This window comes from Tupaia chinensis, unplaced genomic scaffold (genome assembly GCF_000334495.1).
Source record: "Tupaia chinensis unplaced genomic scaffold, TupChi_1.0 Scaffold000361_1, whole genome shotgun sequence".
Classification (NCBI taxonomy): domain Eukaryota; kingdom Metazoa; phylum Chordata; class Mammalia; order Scandentia; family Tupaiidae; genus Tupaia; species Tupaia belangeri.
The window spans coordinates 205908-228435 of record NW_006159857.1 but is presented as its reverse complement, the minus strand read 5'-3'; the positions used below and the strand labels follow the sequence as shown (position 1 = coordinate 228435).

At 39.0% G+C, this 22528-nt stretch overlaps 1 protein-coding gene across 3 annotated transcripts in view; it reads right to left on the bottom strand.

The window, feature by feature from the left end:
- The window catches only part of MOB4 (MOB family member 4, phocein), a 64703-nt gene that overhangs the window by 2219 nt on the left and 39956 nt on the right, over positions 1 to 22528 (bottom strand). For all 3 annotated transcript variants that reach the window (XM_006152973.3, XM_027773610.1, XM_006152972.3), the window contains 5 exons: positions 13102 to 13202; positions 5604 to 5646; positions 5318 to 5404; positions 1040 to 1119; positions 15 to 126 (listed from right to left, as the gene is read on the bottom strand). In XM_006152973.3, coding sequence (XP_006153035.1) covers positions 15 to 126; positions 1040 to 1119; positions 5318 to 5404; positions 5604 to 5646; positions 13102 to 13202 — 423 coding nt within the window. The remainder of the gene's footprint in view (positions 1 to 14; positions 127 to 1039; positions 1120 to 5317; positions 5405 to 5603; positions 5647 to 13101; positions 13203 to 22528) is intronic.

Below are 22528 nucleotides of genomic sequence, written 5' to 3'. Positions count from 1 at the left end.
TGAAATATACTTACTTCATATTCATCGAATATCTGCCGGTGATGAAAATAAGCATGTGAAAATATTCTGTAAATCCTACGGCATACTGATCCTAGTTTTGCTACAGATGATTCCTTTATGCTAACCCTAGAAACAAAAAATAGATTAGATTCACAGGACTGGGTAGAATCTTAGGAATAATATAGTCCAATCTTTTCAATTCATAAGTATGGAAAATGACACTAAGAAAAATAAGTGACTAGTCCAAGGTCACTGAGCTAACAAGTACCAGGAGCTGGGCTGCAATCTCAGTCTTCTTTCTACCCAAACATGGTGCCTAAATTAAATCTGGTATGACAGTTTTGAAAATTTTGTTAGTTTAATGCAGTTAAAATAAATTTCTGACAACTCAAAACTTACTAAAACATACATTTGCAACATTAATACTTTGTCAACTGGCGCCAGCAGGTGGCATGGTGGTTAAGGTGCTGGACTCTCACAAGGTTGATTGTGGTTCAAGTCCTGGACCTGGTGGCTTGCTTTCTCACATTCTTTCTCTCTCTCCCTCCCTCTCCACAGTGAACACACATGGCCTACAGCAAATCTTAATAATAACAACAGCAGGGACCAGCAAATGGTGTAATGTTTACATCACTGGACTCCCAAGCAGTTGACTGTGGTTTGAGTCCTGGATCCAATTGGTTAAAACTCACACCAGTCATGTGTGTGTGTGTGTGTGCGTGCCCAATGTCCCAAGAGGAGAATGGAGGAGAAAGGACTGCAGCGTGGCCATCCCTCCTGGGGGGGTGATTTTTTGCTTTTGTCTCTCCAGCAAGCACACATGTCTATAGCAAAAATCTCTTAAAAAAAAATAAGATAAATTAAATAAATTAATTAAAATGTTAAGTTATTTTAAAAAATACTTTGTTGACTAAATATGATTAAGACTACTAAAAGGAATTTTTTTTATTGTACAGAACTAATTATTTCCTTTAAAAAACAATAAAAATTGCAAATTTCTGATATTCTTTATAAAAATATGTATAGTCATGATGTTTACCTGCTAGGAAAATATTTATTGCTATTCAGAAGACATGCAGCACCATCAAGTGTGTGTCTAGTATAATCTATAGCAGGACACTACAAAAGAAAAGATACAAAATGCATCAACAAAGAGCTCTTCAATTAGGTAAATTTATTACACAGATATCTAATTATAAAGATATGAGCATTCCAAGAAAAAAGTCCTTACAATTTCAGAATGCTTATAAAACAATGTTATATCAATATCTCCATGAATCATATCAAGCTTCTAGAAGATACATGAACCAGTCTCCCATTTTTATTTCCAACATTGTACCTAGAAGAAAACAATGTTCAAAGGTGGGAAGAACCCCTACTTATATAATCCAACTTGCTGAAAAATACAAGGAAATATAGGAAAATGAGGCTTTGAATCGTCAGTGGTTTATTCAAGTTTATACAATTACATGGCCAGCAAATAAGAGTGGCAGCTGAAGTGCTGGACTCCCATATGGCTAATTGTGGTTCAATTCCCAGACCCAGTGGCTTGCTTTCTCATTCTCTCTCTCTCTCTCTCTATCTCTGTGTGTGTGTGTGTGTGTGTGTGTGTGTCTTTGGTCAAATTAAAAAATAATAAATAAAATTAAATAAGTATTTTTTTTAAAAAGAAGCCTCCTGCTCTTCAGAGTATCTTGAGATCACTGACTTCTTACATTCTAAAAAATATTTGTTACTAAATCTTTGCAATCTTATTAACAATCTAGCAGCTCTCTAAAGAACTTTGTTGAGGGAACCAGCAGTTAGCGTAATGGCTATGTCGCTGGACTCCCCCGTAGTCGACTGCGGTTCGCGTCCCAGACCCGGTGGCTTAAAACTCACGCCGGGCGCGTATGCGTGCATGCCCAAGATCCCGAGAGGAGAATGGAGGAGAAGGGATTGCGGCATGACCATCCCCTCTGGGGAGTGATTTCTCGCTTTCTGTCTCTATGTCTCTCCGTCTCTCTGGCAAGCGCACATGCCCTATAGCAAAAACCTCTCAAAAAAAAAAAAAAAAAAACTTTGTTGAGTTGTCTCATAGCTCAGTGGATAAGGGAGCCATATCCTACAAGGCTGACTGATTCAAATCATGGCCCTGGCCAGGCACATGTCCATGTATGCCTAAAATCCTGAGGAGAAATAGGAGGAGAAAGGACAGCGGTATGACCATGCCCCATTGAAGGGTTCTCTCTTTTTTCTCTCCAGCAAGCACAAATGCCCTCTGGCAATTATTAAAAAAAGAAAAAAAGAAAAAGAACATCTTCTTTGAACCTCCTTTGAATTTTTCTATCTTTAAAACTCAATTTCATTTATTATTATTTTTAAAATTTGTTATAGGACATAGGCATTCAACAGAGAGAGACAGAGAAAGAGAGAGAGAAAGTAAGAAAGCAAACCATCAGGTCTAGGACTTGAACTACAGTTGGCCATGTGGGAGTCCAGCACCTTAACCACCATGCCATCTACTAGCCCCAAACCTCCTTTGAATTTTAATATGACATTTCAATGTTTTTCTTAAGTATTTTAATAAGTCACTCTTACTAAATTTACCAAAAGCAATGAACCTATGATCTAATGACAAATAAGAATACTTATTAAGGGAAAAATCAAACTGCAAAGCAAGGGCTGAAAAAGTGGCATGGTGGTAAAGTGTGATGTTCTATAAGGCAGACCCATATGGTAAGGCACTGGGTTTGTGTCTAGAGACTTCCCTGAGTACACTGGACACACACATGTCCATGATCTAGAGTTGGCTGGGGGTGGACTGTGGCACTGGGACTCTGTTGAAGTGCAGTGGGGGGGGCTCTCTCTTTGACTCTCTCTCCCACTCACAGAATAACTTAAAAATACAAAGTAATTCTCCTTATCCAGTCCTCCTGAGGGCAAACAGGAAATCCACATCAGAGTACTAGGAAGGAACCAGAGTTAACTAGAAAGAAAAAACAACTAGACTCTAGCTCTATCTAGTAATTAGAATATTTTTCAAATGCTGAGACAGAGACTGGTATTTAGAAATACAAATTAATAACAACTTAAGTGAAACTGGAATGAAACTGGTCTTCCAAATAAATATTACTTGCTTAAAAGGTACCAGATATTCCTTATTTTGGAAAATTTACCCTTTTTCAAACAAAAGATCATCAGATACTTACTTTGCAACTATTGAGTAAGAAGTCTATACTGTAACAATTTAAAGGTAAATAATTCTACAGAACTGGCCTAATTCAATATCCCCAATGAATCAGTATCTAGTAAAGAGCAATCACTACAGATGACAACTAAGGAAAAGTGTCTATGTATGTACTGAATATCAAACGAAATTAATTATTTAAAGAAAAAAGTACTTTAAACAATTGACAAAAAGCAAAATGAGAATAAAAACAACATGAATATTAAAAAGCTTAAAAGTGGGGCCAGCAAGTAACATGGTGGTTAAGGATATACTGGACACTCAAATGGCTGACTGTGGTTCAAGTCCCAAACCTGGCAGCTTGTGCTCTTTCTCTCTCTCTGGTCAAATTTAAATAAATAAATAAATAAATGAATAAATGGATAAGTAAAGTTAAATAATTCTTTAAAAAAATAAAATATAATAATAAAAAAAAGTTCAAAAGTAACACTCCGAGGGTCAGCAGGTGGAATGGTGGTTAAGGTCATTCCCACATGGCCAACCATGGTTCAAGTCTCAGACCTGGTGGCTTGCTTTCTCATTTTCCCTTTTCCTCGTGTCTCTCTCTGGTCAAATTAAAATAAGTGAATAAATAAATTAAATGAATATTAATAATAATTAATTTTAAAGAAGTAACATTCTGGGGCCAGCAGGTGGTATGGTAGATGAGGGCACTGGATTCCCACAGGTCTAACCATGGTTCAAGTCCCAGGCCTGGTGGCTTGCTTTCTCTCTCTCACTCTAACTCTGTCCCTCTCTGGTCAAATTTTAAAATAAATAAATAAATAATAAATAGACAAATAAAGTAAAGTAATTCTTAAAAAAAAATGAAACATGATGCTGATGGCACAGTTGGACCCATGGGAAGATCCTGGGTTTACATCCCAGGGTCTCCCTGTATATGCCGGGACACAGTGGACATTAGTGCAATGTGACAGATGTTATTCTGTGATAATTAGTGAATTTAAAGTTCTAACTCAAGTAATTGCCCAACTATAAAAAAAATCTTAATCATAAAAAATCCTGAAAGAGTACTACAATAATAACTTTGCAGCAAGGAACTCTAAAAAAAGGCAAACTAAGCATGGAACTAAAAACCTGGGGATGGATGGTAGTGCAGACAGATGGTAAAACACGCTCTGCAAGGCTGACCTTCATGGGAAGGTTCTGGGTTCATGGTCAAAGATGTACCTGAGTATGCTGGGCACCCACGGGCCCATGATGTAGGGCTGGCTGAGGCCAGATGGGAGCAGAGCATAGGATCAGGATCTTTTTGGGGGTACTATATCTCTCGCTCATGGAAAAAAATAAATTTTTAAAAATTAAAACAAACAAACAAACTCTAAAAAACTGTCTACCATTATCTTGGAGCAATTTATGTTATGATAACTTTATTAGTCATTCTGTTTCATAAATCCTCACCTCTTTTGGAGTTTTATGAGCTGCACAAAGAAAAATCCATTGTTCAGTTGCTGTCATTTAGACAAATAAAGTAAAGTAATTCTTAAAAAAAAATGAAACATGATGCTGATGGCACAGTTGGACCCATGGGAAGATCCTGGGTTTACATCCCAGGGTCTCCCTGTATATGCCGGGACACAGTGGACATTAGTGCAATGTGACAGATGTTATTCTGTGATAATTAGTGAATTTAAAGTTCTAACTCAAGTAATTGCCCAACTATAAAAAAAATCTTAATCATAAAAAATCCTGAAAGAGTACTACAATAATAACTTTGCAGCAAGGAACTCTAAAAAAAGGCAAACTAAGCATGGAACTAAAAACCTGGGGATGGATGGTAGTGCAGACAGATGGTAAAACACGCTCTGCAAGGCTGACCTTCATGGGAAGGTTCTGGGTTCATGGTCAAAGATGTACCTGAGTATGCTGGGCACCCACGGGCCCATGATGTAGGGCTGGCTGAGGCCAGATGGGAGCAGAGCATAGGATCAGGATCTTTTTGGGGGTACTATATCTCTCGCTCATGGAAAAAAATAAATTTTTAAAAATTAAAACAAACAAACAAACTCTAAAAAACTGTCTACCATTATCTTGGAGCAATTTATGTTATGATAACTTTATTAGTCATTCTGTTTCATAAATCCTCACCTCTTTTGGAGTTTTATGAGCTGCACAAAGAAAAATCCATTGTTCAGTTGCTGTCATTTGAGTACAAGTATCTGGATGGCATTCACTCTGTTAAAAAAAAATCACGTCTTAATATGTAAAAAATAAAGAAAAAATTTATCATTTGCATTACTACATTTCCACATAAAATTCTATTAATAGAAGAAAATAATTAGAAATTTTAGCCACCTCTTTATAAGTACATTAAGTTACAAAAAAAGAAAATTACTACAATTTTCAAATATAGTTTAACTTAAAGAAATATTACCTGAAGTTTGACAGCAAGTCCATTTAACTCAAGGCAGAATTGTCTGAAAATACAAATACATCAGTGTAAAGTAACATGTATGCTCCACCGTTAAAACTTTCAGATTATTAACTGCAAAGAGAATCCATGTACTATCCTTCCTCCCTCATCACATTAACACCACCTGAACTAGCAATGGTACATATCTTCCAAGAAATAAAGATTAAAAAATAAAGGGACCAGCAGTTAGTGTAATGGCTATGTCGCTAGACTCCCACGTAGTCAACCGTGGTTCAAGTCCCGGACCCAGTGGCTTAAACTCACACTGGGCGCATGCGCATGTGTGCCCAAGATCCCAAGAGGAGAATGGAGGAGAAGGGATTGCGGCGTGACCATCCCCCCTGGGGGGTGATTTCTCGCTTTCTGTCTCTATGTCTCTGTCTGTCTGGCGAGCGCACGCGCCCTATAGCGAAAACCTCTCCAAAAAAAAAAAAAAAAAGAAAGAAAAATTTTTTTACATAAAAATAAATAAATAAATAAAAACCAGGGGAACCAGCAGTTAGCGTAATGGCTATGTCGCTGGATTCCCACGTAGTCGACCATGGTTCGCGTCCTGGACCTGGTGGCTTGGAACTCACGCCGGGCACGTGTGCGTACGTGCCCAAGATCCCGAGAGGAGAATGGAGGAGAAGGGATTGCGGCGTGACCATCCCCCCTGGGGGGTGATTTCTCGCTTTCTGTCTCTATGTCTCTGTCTGTCTGGCGAGCGCACGCGCCCTATAGCGAAAACCTCTCCAAAAAAAAAAAAAAAAAGAAAGAAAAATTTTTTTACATAAAAATAAATAAATAAATAAAAACCAGGGGAACCAGCAGTTAGCGTAATGGCTATGTCGCTGGATTCCCACGTAGTCGACCATGGTTCGCGTCCTGGACCTGGTGGCTTGGAACTCACGCCGGGCACGTGTGCGTACGTGCCCAAGATCCCGAGAGGAGAATGGAGGAGAAGGGATTGCGGCGTGACCATCCCCCCTGGGGGGTGATTTCTCACTTTCTGTCTCTATGTCTCTCTGTCTGGCGAGCGCATGCGTCCTATAGCGAAAACCTCTCCAAATAAGTAAATAAATAAATAAAAACCAGGGCCAGCTGACGGCGTGGCAGCTGGGGTACTGCACTCCCACATGGCCAACTATAGTTCAAGTCCTGGACCTGGTGGCTTGCTTTCTTTTTCTCTTTCTCTCTGTCTTTCTCTGGTGAGCATTTGTATCCTGTAGCAAATTTTAAAAATAATAATGGTGGGAACAGCAAAGGGCATAATGGTGACATCACTTGACTGAACCAGTTTGAGTTCTGGACCTGGTAGCTTAAAATTCATGCTGGATACATGTGCATGCATGCCCAAAATCCCAAGAGGAGAATGGAGGAGAAGGGAATGTGGCATGGCCATGCCACCTGGTGGGTGATTTCTCATTTTCTGCCTCTCTGGTGAATACACATGCCCTATAATAAAACTCTCTCTTAAAAAATAATAATAAGGGAGCAGCGGATGACATAACGGTTCAGGTCGCTAGGCTCCCACGAGGTCGACTGCAGTTCAAGTACTGGACCCAGTGGCTTAAAACTCACACCGGGCATGTGTGTACATACCCAAAATCCCAAGAGAATGGAGAAGGGATTGCAGCATGGCCATCCTCCCTGGGGGGTGATTTCTTGCTTTCTGTCTCTCTGTGTCTCTCTGGTGAGCACACATGCTCTATTATTAAAAAAAACTCCAAAAATAAATAAATAAATAATGGTAATAATAAATGAAATTAAATATTTAAAAAATAAAAAATAAAAACCAATGACTCTAATAAGGTTAAGTACCAAAATTCTATTATGAGAAAATTTTTTTAAAGATTCTAAATAGTTGTTAGAGGTGAGTAAAACATACAACAGATACTTATCTATAATCAAAGTGAATGGATATGTATCAATAATCAAGGTAAAATTTCAGTTACATAAAAAATTATGTGGGGGCCAGAGGGTGGTGTGGTGGTTGAGGTGTTGGATTATCCTCACATGGACGGCCGTGGTTCTAGTCCTGGACCTGGAGGCTTGCTCTTTCACTTTTCTCTCTGGTCAAATTTAAAAGTAATAATAAATAAAATAATCCTTAAAAAAATTATGGGAACCAGCAGATAGCTTAATGGTTATGTTGCTAGACTCCCACACAGTCAACCATGGTTCAAGTTCCAGACCCAGTGGCTTAATCTCATGCCAAGCATGTGTATGTATATGCCCAAAATCCCAAGAAGAGGAAGGAGGAGAAGGGTTTGCAACATGGCTATCCCTCCTGGGGGGGGTGATTTCTCACTTTCTGTCACTCTAGTGAACACATGTGCACTAGAGCAAAAATCTATTTAAAAAAAATTTATGGGGACCAGCAGTTAGCATAATGGCTATGTTGCTGAACTCCCATGTAGTCGACTGCGGTTCGAGTCACGGACCCGGTGGCTTAAACTCATGCCGGTTGCATGTGCATGCATGCCCAAAATCTCGAAAGAAGAATGGAGGAGAAGGGATTGCAGCATGGCCATCCCCCTGAGGGGTGATTTCTCTGATTTCTCGCTTTCTGTCTCTCTCTGTCTTTCTGTCGAGCGCATGCACCCTATAGCAAAAATCTCTCCAAAAAAAAAAAATTATGTTTGTATGTCTATATACAAATAGATATACAGAAAAAAACCTATTCCAGGTTTTGTTCTGACTACAAACAACATATTCCTTATGAAAACTTCAAACATCACCAATAAATAATATAAAAAATATGGATCAGGGGACCCACAGGTAGCATGGTAATTAAAGGTGCTGTGCTGGACTCCCCAACCCAGTCAATCAAAGTTTGAGTCCCTGACCTGATGGCTTAAACTCATCCTAGGCATGTGTGCATGCATGCCCAAAATCCCAAAATGAGAATGGAGTAGAAGAAAGTATGGCATGGCCATCACCCCTGTGGAGTGATTTCTCACTTTCCCTCTCTCTGTATCTGTCTGTCTCTCTCTCCAGTAAGTGCATACACCCTACAGCAAAAACCTAAAAAAAAGGCCTTTTAAAAATAGTAACTATCTCTTGGGGCCAGGTGGTGTCACAGTGGTAATGCAACTGGACCTACATGTGAAGGCCATGGATTCAAGTCCCAGGTTCTCCCTGTTCATACCAGGTACATACACATGCACACTGGTAATTCAGGATGACTGAGACTATGGGTAGATCAAGGTGTGAAGATATTATTAGGGGTACCTGTCTCTCTCTCATGGAAAAAATAAACAAACTATAAAAAACTCTTCCTCTGCCCCACTGTTCCAACATTCTCTCATTAAAACAAAACAAAACAATGATTTTTTTTTTTTGATGTAGGGGCATCCTGTGGCGTGGTGGCTGGATTCCACATGGCTGACTGCATGCTTCCAGTCCCAGACCTAACAGCTTAAGAACTACCAAGTACATGTGTGCATGTGCCTAAAATCCCAAAAGAAGGGAGAAATGAAGGAGAAAGGGCTATGGAGTTACCATTCCTCAAAGGGTGCTTTCTCACTTTCCCTCTCTCTCTTTGTGAAGACACACAACTACTGGTAGTTTTTTTTGTTTGTTTTTTTCAGTTTTTTGCCATAGGGAGTGCACACTTGCTGAGACAGACAGACAGAAAGAGAGATAAAGTGAGATATCAAACCCCACTCTGGGGGAGTAGCTATACTGCAATTCCTTCTTGTCCATTTTCCTCTTAGGATTTTGGGCATGCATGCACACATGTTTGGTGTGTTTCTGAAGCAGCCAGGTCTGGAACTCAGAACTGCACAGAACAGTTGGTCATGTGGGAGTCCAGTGCATTAATCACCATGCCAACTGCTGGCCTCTAACTGGCAAAATTTTTAAAAAATGTATACAATGTGATAAAAAGTCATAAGAATATATACATAATTATAACACATTTTTTTCAAGCTTTCCCCCACAAAAAAAAAGCATTGAGTTAAAAAGAGAGAGAGAGAGAGAGAGAGAGAGGGTTGATAGGTGACATGGTGGATAAGCGCACTGAACTCCCATATAGCTGACCATGGTTCGAGTCCTGGACCTGGAGGCTTGCTTTCTCACTTTCCTCCTCTTTTGCTCTTTCTCTCTCTAGTCAAATTTAAATAAATAAATTAAATAATTCTTTTAAAAAAAAAAACACAACAACAACAACAAAAAGGGGTTGGCAGGTGACGTGGTGGTTAAAGGAGCTGGACTCCCACATAGCCAACCACAGTTCAAGTCCTGGACCTGGTGGCTTCTTTTCTTACATTCTCCTCTCTCTCTCTCCCTCCCTCTCTCTCTCTGTCTCCCTCTGGTCAAATTTAAATAAATAAATAAAGTTAAATAAACTAATTCTTAAAAAAAAAAATACAAATGACAGCATCAGCACAAATAAAACATGCAAAAAGAAAGATTTTATATAAAGTTTCATATAAAGCTTTTATGTTCTGTATCATGCATATTTCATAGTATGTACAAATGAAGTAGGAAAGAAAATGTTTTCTTAAAATAAAAACCTTGTACTCTAGGCTTGCCAGATGGTGTAGTAATTGAGGTAGGTGGATCCCACATGGCCAACTGCATGGTCCTAATCTCGGAACTGGCAACTTGAAAAATACACCAAGCACATATGCATGCATGCCCCAAATCCCAAGGAGAAGGGACTGTGGTGTGGTCATCCTCCCTGAGGGGTGCTTTCTTAACCCCCCCACCTCCTTCTGGCAAGAACATGCTCCCTATAGTAAATTTAAAAAAACAAAACAAAACAAAAAAACCTTGTTCCCTAAAATCTTTTCTTAGAAATTATGTGGGTTTTTTTGCTTGTTTGTTTGTTTTTTGCTATAGGGCACATGTGCTCGCCAGAAAGACAAAAAGAGACAGAGAGACAGAAAGCAAGAAATCAACCCCCAGGGGGGGATAGCCACACCACAATCCCTTCTCCTCCATTCTCCTCTCAAGATCTTGGGCATGCACGCACACGTGCCTGGCATGAGTTAAAGCCACCAGGTCTGGGACTCGAACCACGTGAGAATCCAGCGACATAGCCATTACGCCAACTGCTGGTCCTTAGGAATTATGTCTGTAGTAAAGAAAACATGCTCTCTTATTGTCATCATTAATGCCAAAAAAAAAAGTTATTTTTGGGACCAGCAGATGTCCTAATGGTTATGTCACTGGACTCCCACATGGCTGATCATGGATTGAGTCTTAGACCTGGAGGCTTGAAACATGCCAGGCGCATGTCCATGCATGCCCAGAATCCCAAGAAGAGAATGGAGGAGAAGGGACTGCAGCGTGGCTATCCCTGCTGGGGGGATGATTTCTCATTTTCTATCTGTGTCTGTCTCTCCGGTGGGTACACACACCCTACAGCAAAAAAAAAAAAAAATCTCTCTATAAAAATAAAAAAGAAAAGTAGTTATTTTCAAGGCTGACTAAAGCGAGGCAAAGAATATATGAAAGTACTCTTTTTGTCATGACATATAAGAATGGAAAAATATCTATAGACTCATACTTTCAATATTATGCATTGAGATGTATACAAAAAATTAGATCGAATAGTCAAATGACATGTTCAAGTCACTGACAAAGGGTACAAAGACATCTTAGTGTCCTAAAATTGCTAAGTTGTTATGACAAGACATTATGTCTTAGCAATATCTAAACAAACATGTAACATCAAGAAATGTGGGGGGGTGGAGGGGTACATTGTATGTTATCTACAAGTTGAGGCACTCAACATAGGAAAGGTGGTGAGGTTTATTCAAGGAAAGTCATATTTCAACTCCATTTATTATCTCTTGGGTTAGAAAAGTCATGATGTGTTTTTCTATATAAAAATGAGCCATGACTTTTCTGCAGAACCAATAAAAATCAATTCAAAAGCAACAAGTCCCAGTGAACATACACTGTATTCTCTGTATTTAATTTGTCAACTCATTCCACCTCCCATTTGCACTATAAAGTTTATAACATCAAGAAACACAGGCCAGCTGTGGTGCTATAATGTAATATGGCACTTCATGATACTGAAGACACATGAGATGGTTTGAATCCTAACATCTACCTGCACACACCACATGCCCATGACCAGACTGTCTGGAGCTGGGGGTGGATCATGGCATGAAGACCCTTTTTGGGGTGTCTGTTTTGCTTTCTTTCTCTTTCATGGAAGAAATAAATGAACAGCAAAAAAAAAAGAAAAAAAAAATCTAGGGCCAACAGATGTGGTGTGTCTGTTTTGCTTTCTTTCTCTTTCATGGAAGAAATAAATGAACAGCAAAAAAAAAAGAAAAAAAAAAATCTAGGGCCAACAGATGATGTGGTGGTTAAGGTGCTGAACTTCCACATGGTCAACTACATTCAAGTCCTGGACCCAGGGGATTGAAAATCACTCCAGGTGCATGTGCTTGTGTGCCCAAAATCCCAGGAAGAGAAGCAACTGGAGCATGGCCATCCCCCTTAGGAGGTGATTTCTCACTTGTTCTCTCTGGTCAGCACAAACATCCTATGGCAAAAAAAACCTTAGAAAGAAAGAAAGAAAAAAAAAATATATATATACACACACACACACACATACAAACCCCTCAGGATATAGCTATATAGCTGCTTCTTTTAAAAAAAAAAAAAAAAAGATTTATTTCATTTCATTTAGTCATTGATTTGTCTTTTAATCTGACCAGAGAGAGAGAAAGTGGGAAAGCAAGCCACCAGGTCTGGGACTCGAAAAGTGGCTGGCCATGTGGGAGAGTGTCTAGCGCCTTAACCACGATGCCACCTGCTGGTCCATGAGCTGCTTCTAAAGGTTAAATATCTAAAAGATAGTCATCAATGTTCTCATTAAAAGATTATTACAACAAGAACCAAAACTACTCACTTCAGGATATAATTAATCTCTATTTAACAAAGGTAAAACTGGAAGTTCATAGGTAACTCATCAGATACCAAACCTAGACCTGGACTAGAAGTGATCCTTCATGAAGAAATATAATTGACTCTGAAACCACTTTTCAAATCAAGTGACTTTGGGCCAGCAGATGACATAGTGTTTAGATCACTAGACGCCCCCATGGCCAATCACAGTTCAAGTCCCAGACCCAGTGACTGAAACTCATGTCGGGTGCGTGTGCACGCATACCCAAGAACCTAGGAGGAGAATGGAGGAGAAGGGATTGAGGCATGGCCATCCCCCAAGGGGGTGATTTCTTCTTCTCCCTCTCACTGTCTCTGTCTCTCTCTAGCGAACACATGCACCCTAAAGTAAAAAAAAGAAAACAGAAAAAGTGACTTTACAACAGTACTTGATTTAGAAACAACCAGTGAGAACTATATGACACTGAAAACAGAAAAACTTTATAATGTGTTTTTTTGGTCTACAGTTACATAGTAAAGTTATGATTAATAATTATCACTTTAAAGGTTATTTATACTAGTAGAAGTACTATTACTATTTTGATATATCATAAGAACCTACCTTAAATGTTCATACTTCCATACACCTTCATCTTGGCCTTCAGGTGGTTCAAGAATTTTGTCAATATTGGAGCAGTCTGCCCTTATGTTCTGCTGAATATACTATTAACAAAGAAGTATTTATAATTAATTACATATTATCCTACATAGTAAATCTTATGCCAAATACATATATATTTTGAATACATAACTGCTCTTGTGGTTCATATTTTGGATTAAACACTAAATAGGAAACCAAGTATAGAATCACAATTAGTAACTCAGAAGAAAGGAAGTAACCTACTTATTTTCCAATTTAACTTCTTTGGGATAGCATCTACTACATGAGTGCAAATATGGTAGTTATCGTAATTGAAACTGGGATCAACACTGTAGGGGCCAGGTGGTGGCACAACTGGATCCACAAGGAAAAGGTCCATGAGCACGTGGGAAGGACCTCCCTGAGCATGCAGGAAGTTGCTGAGACTGGGGGTGGGTAGCAGAGTGAGGATCTTGTTGGGGGGGATGCATTTCTGTCTCTGTCTCTCTCTCTCCCTCATGGAAGAAATAAATGAATAAACTTTGAAAAAAAGATTGCTGACTGTAACTTTCATATGAACTTAAGATACAAACAATGTAAATACAACTATGGCTCATATTGTATGATTCTATTTATATGGAGATTCTAGAATAAGCAAATCTACAGAGATAGAAAATAGATTAGCAGTTTCTTAGAGCCTGTGGAGAAGAGAGGAAGGTGGAGAATGAAGGTTCTACTAACGGAATAAAGTTTCTTTTACAGAGGATAAAAATATTCTCTAATAAGATGTGGTGATAGCTGTACAACCCTGTGAATATAAGCAAAGAACTGTACATTTTAAATAAGATTTGTATGATATGTTAATATCCAATAAAAGTCATTTTGGGGGCCAGCCAGTGGTATGGTGGTTAAGGTAGCTGGATTCTATATGGCTGGTTAAGCAGTTTGAGTCCCAGACTCAGCACAGCTTGAAAAACACGTCGGGACCATATGCATGCGTGCCCAAAATCCCAAGAGGAGAATAGAGAAGGGATTGTGGCCACAGGACAACATGTGCTTTTGTTGTTGCTCTCATAACCAACATTGGGTATCAAGATTTGGCCCTTGAGTCTTCTCCACATCCTGTTGTCGGTACCTCTGAGTTTCTGCCAACTGTGCTTAATTTTGACATATTGGTCTGACTGGTGACAGATAAATTTCTTGGGCCTCTTTTTAACAATCCTGGGCTTCACAAGTGTTCTCTGAATGGCCATGTTACCAAGTAGGAGATGGATGCCACCTTCACAGGCAACTCTGAGGAAGAGAGAGCTATTCCCACCATTCTTTCTATAAAGCTTTATTCATTTACTTATTTTAGATTTTTTTTGCCACAAGAGTGCATGCACTCACTGGATAGAGGCAAAGTGAAAAATCACCCCTCAAGAGAGAATGGCCAAGTGACAATCCCTCCTTCATGCTCTTCTCAGGACTTTAAGCATGTGCTAGTCTCAAGCTGCCAGATCCGGGATTCTAAACGTGATCAGCTATGTGGAAATCCAGTGTCTTACCTACCACACCACCTGCTGGCCCCATCTACAGAACTCTTATCAGCGTTTATTTCACCTAATAGGACTTATTTTCATGTGTCTCCCTCAAATAGTGAGTCTCAGAACATGAAGACAATATTGTTTTGAATTTCTACTATTAGCACTTAGCACATAGGAGGTTTATAATAAATATGTATTGACTTCAAATAAACCACATTACTTGGAGTCAGCAATAAAGATAAATAATAGTCTGGAATGTTAAAGCTATAAGGGTAGGAATGAAAAGGAAAGATAGGACTGAAAAAAATGTACCCAAAATGAAGTAAAGACCTTTAATCTCTTACTTTCTTTGGTGATATCAAAATCAGTTTGAGGAACCAGCAGTTAGTGTAATGGCTATGTCGCTGAACTCCCACGTAGTCAACCGTGGTTCGTGTCCCAGACCCAGTGGCTTAAAACTCACGCCAGGCGCATGTGCGTGCGTGCCCAAGATCCCGAGAAGAGAACGGAGGAGAAGGGACTGCAGCATGACCATCCCCCCTGGGGGGTGATTTCTCGCTTTCTGTCTCTATGTCTCTCTCTGTCTGTCTGGCGAGTGCATGCGCCCTATAGCAAAAACCTCTCCAAAAAAAAAAAAAAATCAGTTTGCACAAAAAAATATTCTCTGCAAATGGTTTGTTCATAATCAATTTTAATGGTTTAATTACATATTTGGTAGCTGAATTTACTTATCATTATTAAACTGTTATTAAGAGGATGCTATAGTTTGAATGTGTCTCCCAAAGTTCATGGTGCAATTTGATCCCCAATGCTGTGATGTTTGTTGGGAGGTGGAGCTTAATGTGAGGTGTTTGGTATTAACATGAACGCTATTATCTCAGAGTGAGTTTGTTACTGTGGGAAGGGGTTTCTTAAGAAGATGAATTTGGCTCCTGCACATACACACTGCATTCCCTCTTACCCATTCCCTCTTTGCTCTTCTGCCATGTGACAATGCAGGAAGAAGGCTGATACCAGATGCAGCCCCTCAATTTTGGACTTCACAACATCCACGACCATGAAGCAATAAATTCTTATTCATTATAAATTAACCCAATATGGATCCTGAGAAGAATAATAAACTTCTCTCTGAAATATTGATTTCCTTGACCAAAAAAGATTTTCTGCTGACACTTCTTACTCCAAATTCATTTTTAGTGGTCTCTACATAGTAAGTGTCTAGATAGGTACAAGTGAACAGCTTCCAAACATCTGAATACCATTAGGGTCAGAATATTCCTCTATTCCCACTGAATCTGATACTCAAAGAGTGAAAACAGAATGGAAGAGAGATTGAAGATCATCTCCTTCTGGATGCTTCTGAACACTCTGATTGAAATTCAAGAATTAGGAAGAAAAAGTCCTCTTCTCCAAGGGAAAATAATAACTCCTCTTCATTCTCAGATAGTACAATGAAACTCATGAAAATGCCTGATAAAGAATTTAGAATATTTATAATGACAAAGCTAACAGAGTTGAAAAAGAAGAGAGACAATGAACTGCAGAAGAGGCAGGAGAAAGCTGAGGAGTTCCAAGAGGTGAGGAAATTTTTGCCAGATCTAAAAGAGAAAATGCACACTATAAAAAAGAATCAAATGGACCTGTTAAGAGATGAAGGCTATAATACAGGAAGTCAAAACCTCCCTTCAAAGTAGTAAAAGCAGACTAGACCATTCAGAAAATCGAATCTCAGATGTAGAAGACTGAATTGCTGGCCTAAAAATATCCACCACAAAGACCGAGAAAATAACTCCAAAAAAGTCAAAATAATATATGAAAACTACTAGATACCATCAAACGTCCAAACATCTGGATAACTGGTATCCCAGAAGGTAAAGAGATGCATAAGGGCATTGATAATCTATTCCATGAAATCCTGTAAGAAAACTTTCTAAACCTAGAGCAGGAAGTATACAGACCCAAGAAACACAAAGTACCCCAAATAGAATCAACCCAAGATCTTCTCCAAGAGACATTATAGCCAGATTGACCACAAACCACCGGCAAAGACAAAATACTAAGACTGGCACTTGGCAAGAGAGAAACGGCAAGTTACCTACAGAGGATATCCCATTAGGCTAACAGTGGACCTCTCCTTGGAAATAATGCGAGCAAGGAAAGAATGGAAAATGTATTCGAAGTGTTAAGGGAACACCACCATATCAAAGCACAGCCTTACAGGATGTTCCATATTATCAGAATTGCCTTTCAGAGGGACTTAGGAGAGTTCATGGCCATGGAGAAGAACTCTAACTCTATTATCTCCAATAGGAAGGAGAGAAGAAGAAAGAAGAAGGGAAGAGGGGAGGGAGGGAGGAGGAAAGAGAGAAAGAGAAATAAACATCAAAATCTTCAGGAGGATTAAGTCTCATAACTATTATTACTTGATTAGGATTCTGAGTAAAATAAAAAGAACACATTTTAAAAGGAATTGTCATCATCCAAGAATACTATGTAGGCAAGATTATCTTCGAAATGAGAAGAAGTAAAATCATTCCCAAATTAAAAAAAAAAAAAAAAACTGAAAGAATTTACCAATACCAGACCAGATCTCCAAGAAGTTCTCAAGGGAGTGCTATACCAGGAAAATTAAATACAGATAAACAGAAATGAGAATTCAAAACTTAAGAAAATGGCCAAGTTAATGATAGGGACAAGTCTGGAGTTGAATATTATATCCCAGAATTTAATCGGGTGGATCAAGCCACAACAGAAGATAAAGTACATGAGACTGAACTGATAAAAGAGAATTTTATGATTTTTGTCTAAAACATTGCTGATTTTCTTCTAGGCTTTGTTTTCCGGTTTTAAAGATTTCTGTCTAGTTTTGAGCTCCCTTTAGGTTCATGTTCTTACTATTTGAACAGGATCCTAACCTGTTTCCTGGCTTTAAGTTTTAAGCAAAGTTCCTTAGTATTTCTTTGATTTTTAAAGCTAAAACTGCTTTTCTTGAAATTAAAAAATATATTAAAAAATGTCTATTTAAAGACTTTAGTAAGCTATATAGCATCAGCCAGGTGCTACCTTATAGTATATTCATTCTAGTCAGTTTCACGCCTAAAGTCAGACATGTATTCACAGATAAGTACATACCAGCTGAACTTGCTACTGGAAGTAGTTAAATTAATAAATTTTGTGAATCAATAAAATGTGGGGGGAAAAAGGAATGGAAAACAGCGGTAGACACCTGTGATAGTGTGGGAGGAGAGTGGGAAATGGCACAAGGTTAGAAATAGGGGTAAAACATATATATACACACATGAAACTAGAAATGGAAAATTACTGACGATAACATGTATGATTAAGCCACTATGTGGTATATTCTGGATGGGAAATCATATTTTGCATGCTATGACAATGTTCAGGGAATGAATGTAAATTAATTTAAAAAAATGTTTCTGAAGAAAAAATGGTGGGCTGAGCTGTGTGACCACCATGTGTTCTAACAGCATAATTCACTGAACAATGGCAAAATGTTCTCGCAAGTTGAGGGGTGATTTTAAATTAATTGTCCTTTTTTACATATGGGGACAAAGACTGTTAGTACTCATTCTGCTGGATACTCTTCCTGTCATGTGACTTACCAGAGTAATATAACTGTACCTTCCTTTCAGCTAGGAAAATGCATTGCTCATAGTTTTTTAAAAATATAAATAAATAAATTACCTCAATATGTGAAACTCCATTTTAGTAGCACAAAAAGGACTAAGACAGTAAAATAACAAGCTATTATCTTTCTTTTTTTTTCTTTTTGTCAGTGGTACATGTGCTCACCAGAGAGAGAAAGAGTCCTCCTTACCCTCCTCCCAATGAGGCAAGATTATGACACAATTCCTTCTCCATTTCTCCATCCTGTTGGAATTTTAGAAACACATGGACACAAGCCTTGCATGTTTTTAAAGCCACTGGGGCTGGGATTCAAACTGAATTTAGTAGTATCCATATATAGGAATAGGCTATGTACGCAATAGTATCCAGCTCCATTAAGCACCAAGTTATAGGGCCAGATCACAAGCTGTCAATCTTTAAGAAATCTAGTATTCAGGGCCAGGCCACAGTGCAGAGATAAAACATGATATTCTGGGAGGTTGACCTACAAAGGAAGGCTCTAGATTCACAACCAGAGGTTTGAGTATACTGGGTATGTGCATGCCCATGATCCAAGGTTGGCTAAAACCAGGGGTAGATCATGGCATTTGGGCCCTATCGGGGTGGTATCTCTCTCCCTCTCACTAACGGAAGAAACGAGAGAGAGATCTAGAGTCCTTGGACTGGCAGGTGGCATGATGGTTAAGCGTGCTGTACTCCCATATGACTGACCATGGTTTCAGTCCTGGACCTGGTGGTTTGTTTTTTCACTCCGCAGCGCTGCCCTCCTCCACTCCCGCTCTCACTCTGTCCCTCTCTGGTCAAATTAAATAAGTAAATAAAGGTAAATAAAATAATTCTTCAAAAGAAAAAGAAATCTAGAGTCCTCTTAAGAATGTCAATTTATATAAAAGAGAACGTAAGAAATCTTTAACTTAGAAATAAAACAAAAATTTCTGAGACCAGCAGTTGGCGTAATGGCTATGTCACTAGATCCATGTAGTCATCCACGGTTTGAGTCCCAGACCCAGTGGCTTAAACTCACGCTGGGTGTGTGTGCATGCCCAAGATCCGGAGAGGAGAATGGAGGAGAAGGGATTGTGGCATAGCCATCCCCCCTGGGTGGTGATTTCTCGCTTTCTGTTTCTCTGTCTTTCTGGCAAGCACACTCGACCGATAACAAAAACCTCTCCAACAACAACAACAAAAGAAATAAAACAAAAATTTCATGTTGTTTTTTAAACTGAGTCTGCCACAATTTTATGCAAACAGAAATAGCAATGATTTTCTTTAAGAATTATTTCATTTAACTTTACTTATTTTAGTTTGATCACAGATGGACACAGAGAGAAACAGTAAGAAAGCAAACTGACTTGAACTACAGTCAGATGTGGGAGCCCAGTGCCCTGAACTACCATGCCACCTGCCAGCCACTGTAGCAATGATTTTTATAAAATGAACTAAGAAAAATAAATTTCCCAAAGCTCACCAAGTATCTTTTGCCACATGAGACATTTTATATTGTTTCTGAGTTACTACTATTAGCAACTTTTGTTCTGGTATTTCATTTTTATCACTCTGGCAAACATCTGAAAACTAAAGTTTCACAAAATGAAACATTTATCCTGTCACACATTGTAATTTTAAACTATGATTAACATTCTTATGTGCAGTACAAGGTAGATAAATATGAAATTAAAAAAAGCAAGAATTAGCTCTATCATAAAAATCTGGAATATTCTTAAATATCTCCAATATTTTTAATATGTTGCCTATCTTAGTAATTTGGTTCAAAGGAAAGCAGTACTATTACCACTTAAAACTTTTGCTAATGACTTCAAAGAGGTTTTTTTGGTTTTCTTTTTCTTTTTTTTTTTTTTAAAGATTTATTTATTATTTTTGGTAATATTACTTTTTCACATGAGTTTTGCCAGAGAAAGACAGAGAGAGAGGGAGAGTGAGAAAGCAAGCTGCTAGGTCCAGGAGTCAAACCATGGACAGTGATGTGGGAATTCCAGCACCTTAACCACCATGCCACCTGCTGGCCCTTATTTTTATTTTTTAGACAAGGTCTCGTCATATCTCAATTACGTCTTACCCTCTCAGTTGCGACTACAAGTGTACACCAGCTCCTTTTCACATAGGGTCTCACTATGTTACCCATGCCAGCCTCAATATCACAATCATCCTGTCTTAGCCTCCTTGATTCGCTGGAATTATAAGCATGAATACTGCACCCTGCCTTTATGTTGCACCAAGAATCAAACCCCAACCTGCCTCCCATGTAGTCCAGTTCAGCCTCTTAGCATTATCACCAAGGCTAGGCCTAATGCTGAAAATTTTGAAACTGAGTAAACTGAACAACTACTAATATTATTTAATAGATTGGCTTTGAAATCTAAAAGCAATCCTTCAGAAAAAATTCAGAAGACAATCTCTTCAATAGTGTTTTTATGCTTTCAAGTACTTTAAAATCCTACCTTATTTATTTACTTTTTCAGTAAGCTTCCAAAAATCACTACCACTTCACCTGAGCAAGCTCTACTAACACTTCAGAGTTGCAATCAGTATGTATTCACTTCCCAGGCCTTGCGAGTATCTTCAGTGCAGGATATAACATACTAGATTCTAGGTTAAGTCAAAAAAGAGGCATAAAATTTTTCTTCCTTCTGTTAATAAAAACTCAGGCATGGGACCAGCCAGTGGCTGGATGAATAAGGCAAATATGGGGTTGTCAGGAAAGTCATGACGTATTTTTGCACAGAAAAATACGTCATGACTTTCCAAACAACCAAATAGATTCCACATGGTTGACTCCATGGTTTATTCCCCAGACCCGGCAACTTGAAAATCATGTTGGGGGTTTGTGCATGTGTGCCCCAAATTCTAAGAGGACTAGGGGAGAAAAGGAATTGCGACAGTGGCCATCCCCCACCCCACCCGTGATGATTTCTCACACCCTCACCTCCCATCTCTCTCCAGTGATCACATGCATCCTATGGGCAAAAAAGGGGGAGGGTTTTCTAGTGATTTACACAAGTAAGCTATAATCACAATGATCTAATGCTATGTTTATGTTATGTAAGACTTCCTAAACCTGTTTTTAGAAATTATTTGGGGTTGGGGCCAGCAGGTGACATAGTAGTTAAGATGCTGGATTCCCACAAGGTCAACCACAGTTTGAGTCCCAGATCTGTTGGCTTGAAAATCACACTAAGTGCATGTGGTCATGTGCCCAGAATCCCGGGAGAAGGGAGAAAGGATTGTGACGGGCGGTGGGGAGGGGGGTGATTTCTCACTTTCCTCTCTCCATCTCTGGCAAGCATATGTGTTGTATGGCAAACATCTTTAAAAAAAAAGGTATTTGGAGTGGATTAAAGCACATAGCATTAAAACATCTAACACAAATATTTCATTGTTTCTAGTTTGGGATAAGATGGAATAAACACACATCAACTTTTCCTCCCATTAAATGAAACTATCAAATCTGGACACAATGCAGGGTTCAGCAGTTTGAGGTCTTTGAAAGGTAACAACAGCAAGAACAGCCAGAGAAAACACCAGAATTCAAAGTACCACTGAACTAGCAGTGAGTTTGCTGTGTTTGTTTTCCCCTCTGGTATTGCCTGGCCTAAAGTAACACTATGAAACTCAGAAGTGAGTACTGTAATGCTGAGAAAGAGAGACCCAAGAGAAACTCTTACTCTGGCTCAAGGAGTAGAAAAAAGTACTCTTAAAGCTCAAAGAGACTGAAAGACATCCCCAAGGTTTTCTCCCTCACCTTTTCTTCTCCATTCTTTCAAAAGCTGAGGCCCAAGACAATACCTCAATGGCACAAAAGCAGCTGGCAAGAGAAAAATGTAGATGAAACTCTTTCTTCAAAGTCCTTTTTTCTCCATATGGTGGTACTGTGGTCCCAACAGAAAAGACCCAACTATTTCTTTTTTTCTTTATCTGTTTTCTTACAACTACGGCATAGTCATGGTTAAGTGATTTCTGGCAAAAGCATCAAAGAGGTAGGCCCCATGAACCAAAAGTATCAAAAAGATAGTAGAGGGAACCAGCAGTTAGCGTAATGGCTATGTTGTTGGACTCCCACGTAGTCGACCGCAGTTCGTGTCCCGGACCCGGTGGCTTAAAACTCACGCTGGGCGCGTGTGCGTGCATGCCCAAGATCCCGAGAGGAGAATGGAGGAGAAGGGATTGCAGCGTGACCATCCCCCCTGGGGGGTGATTTCTCGCTTTCTGTCTCTATG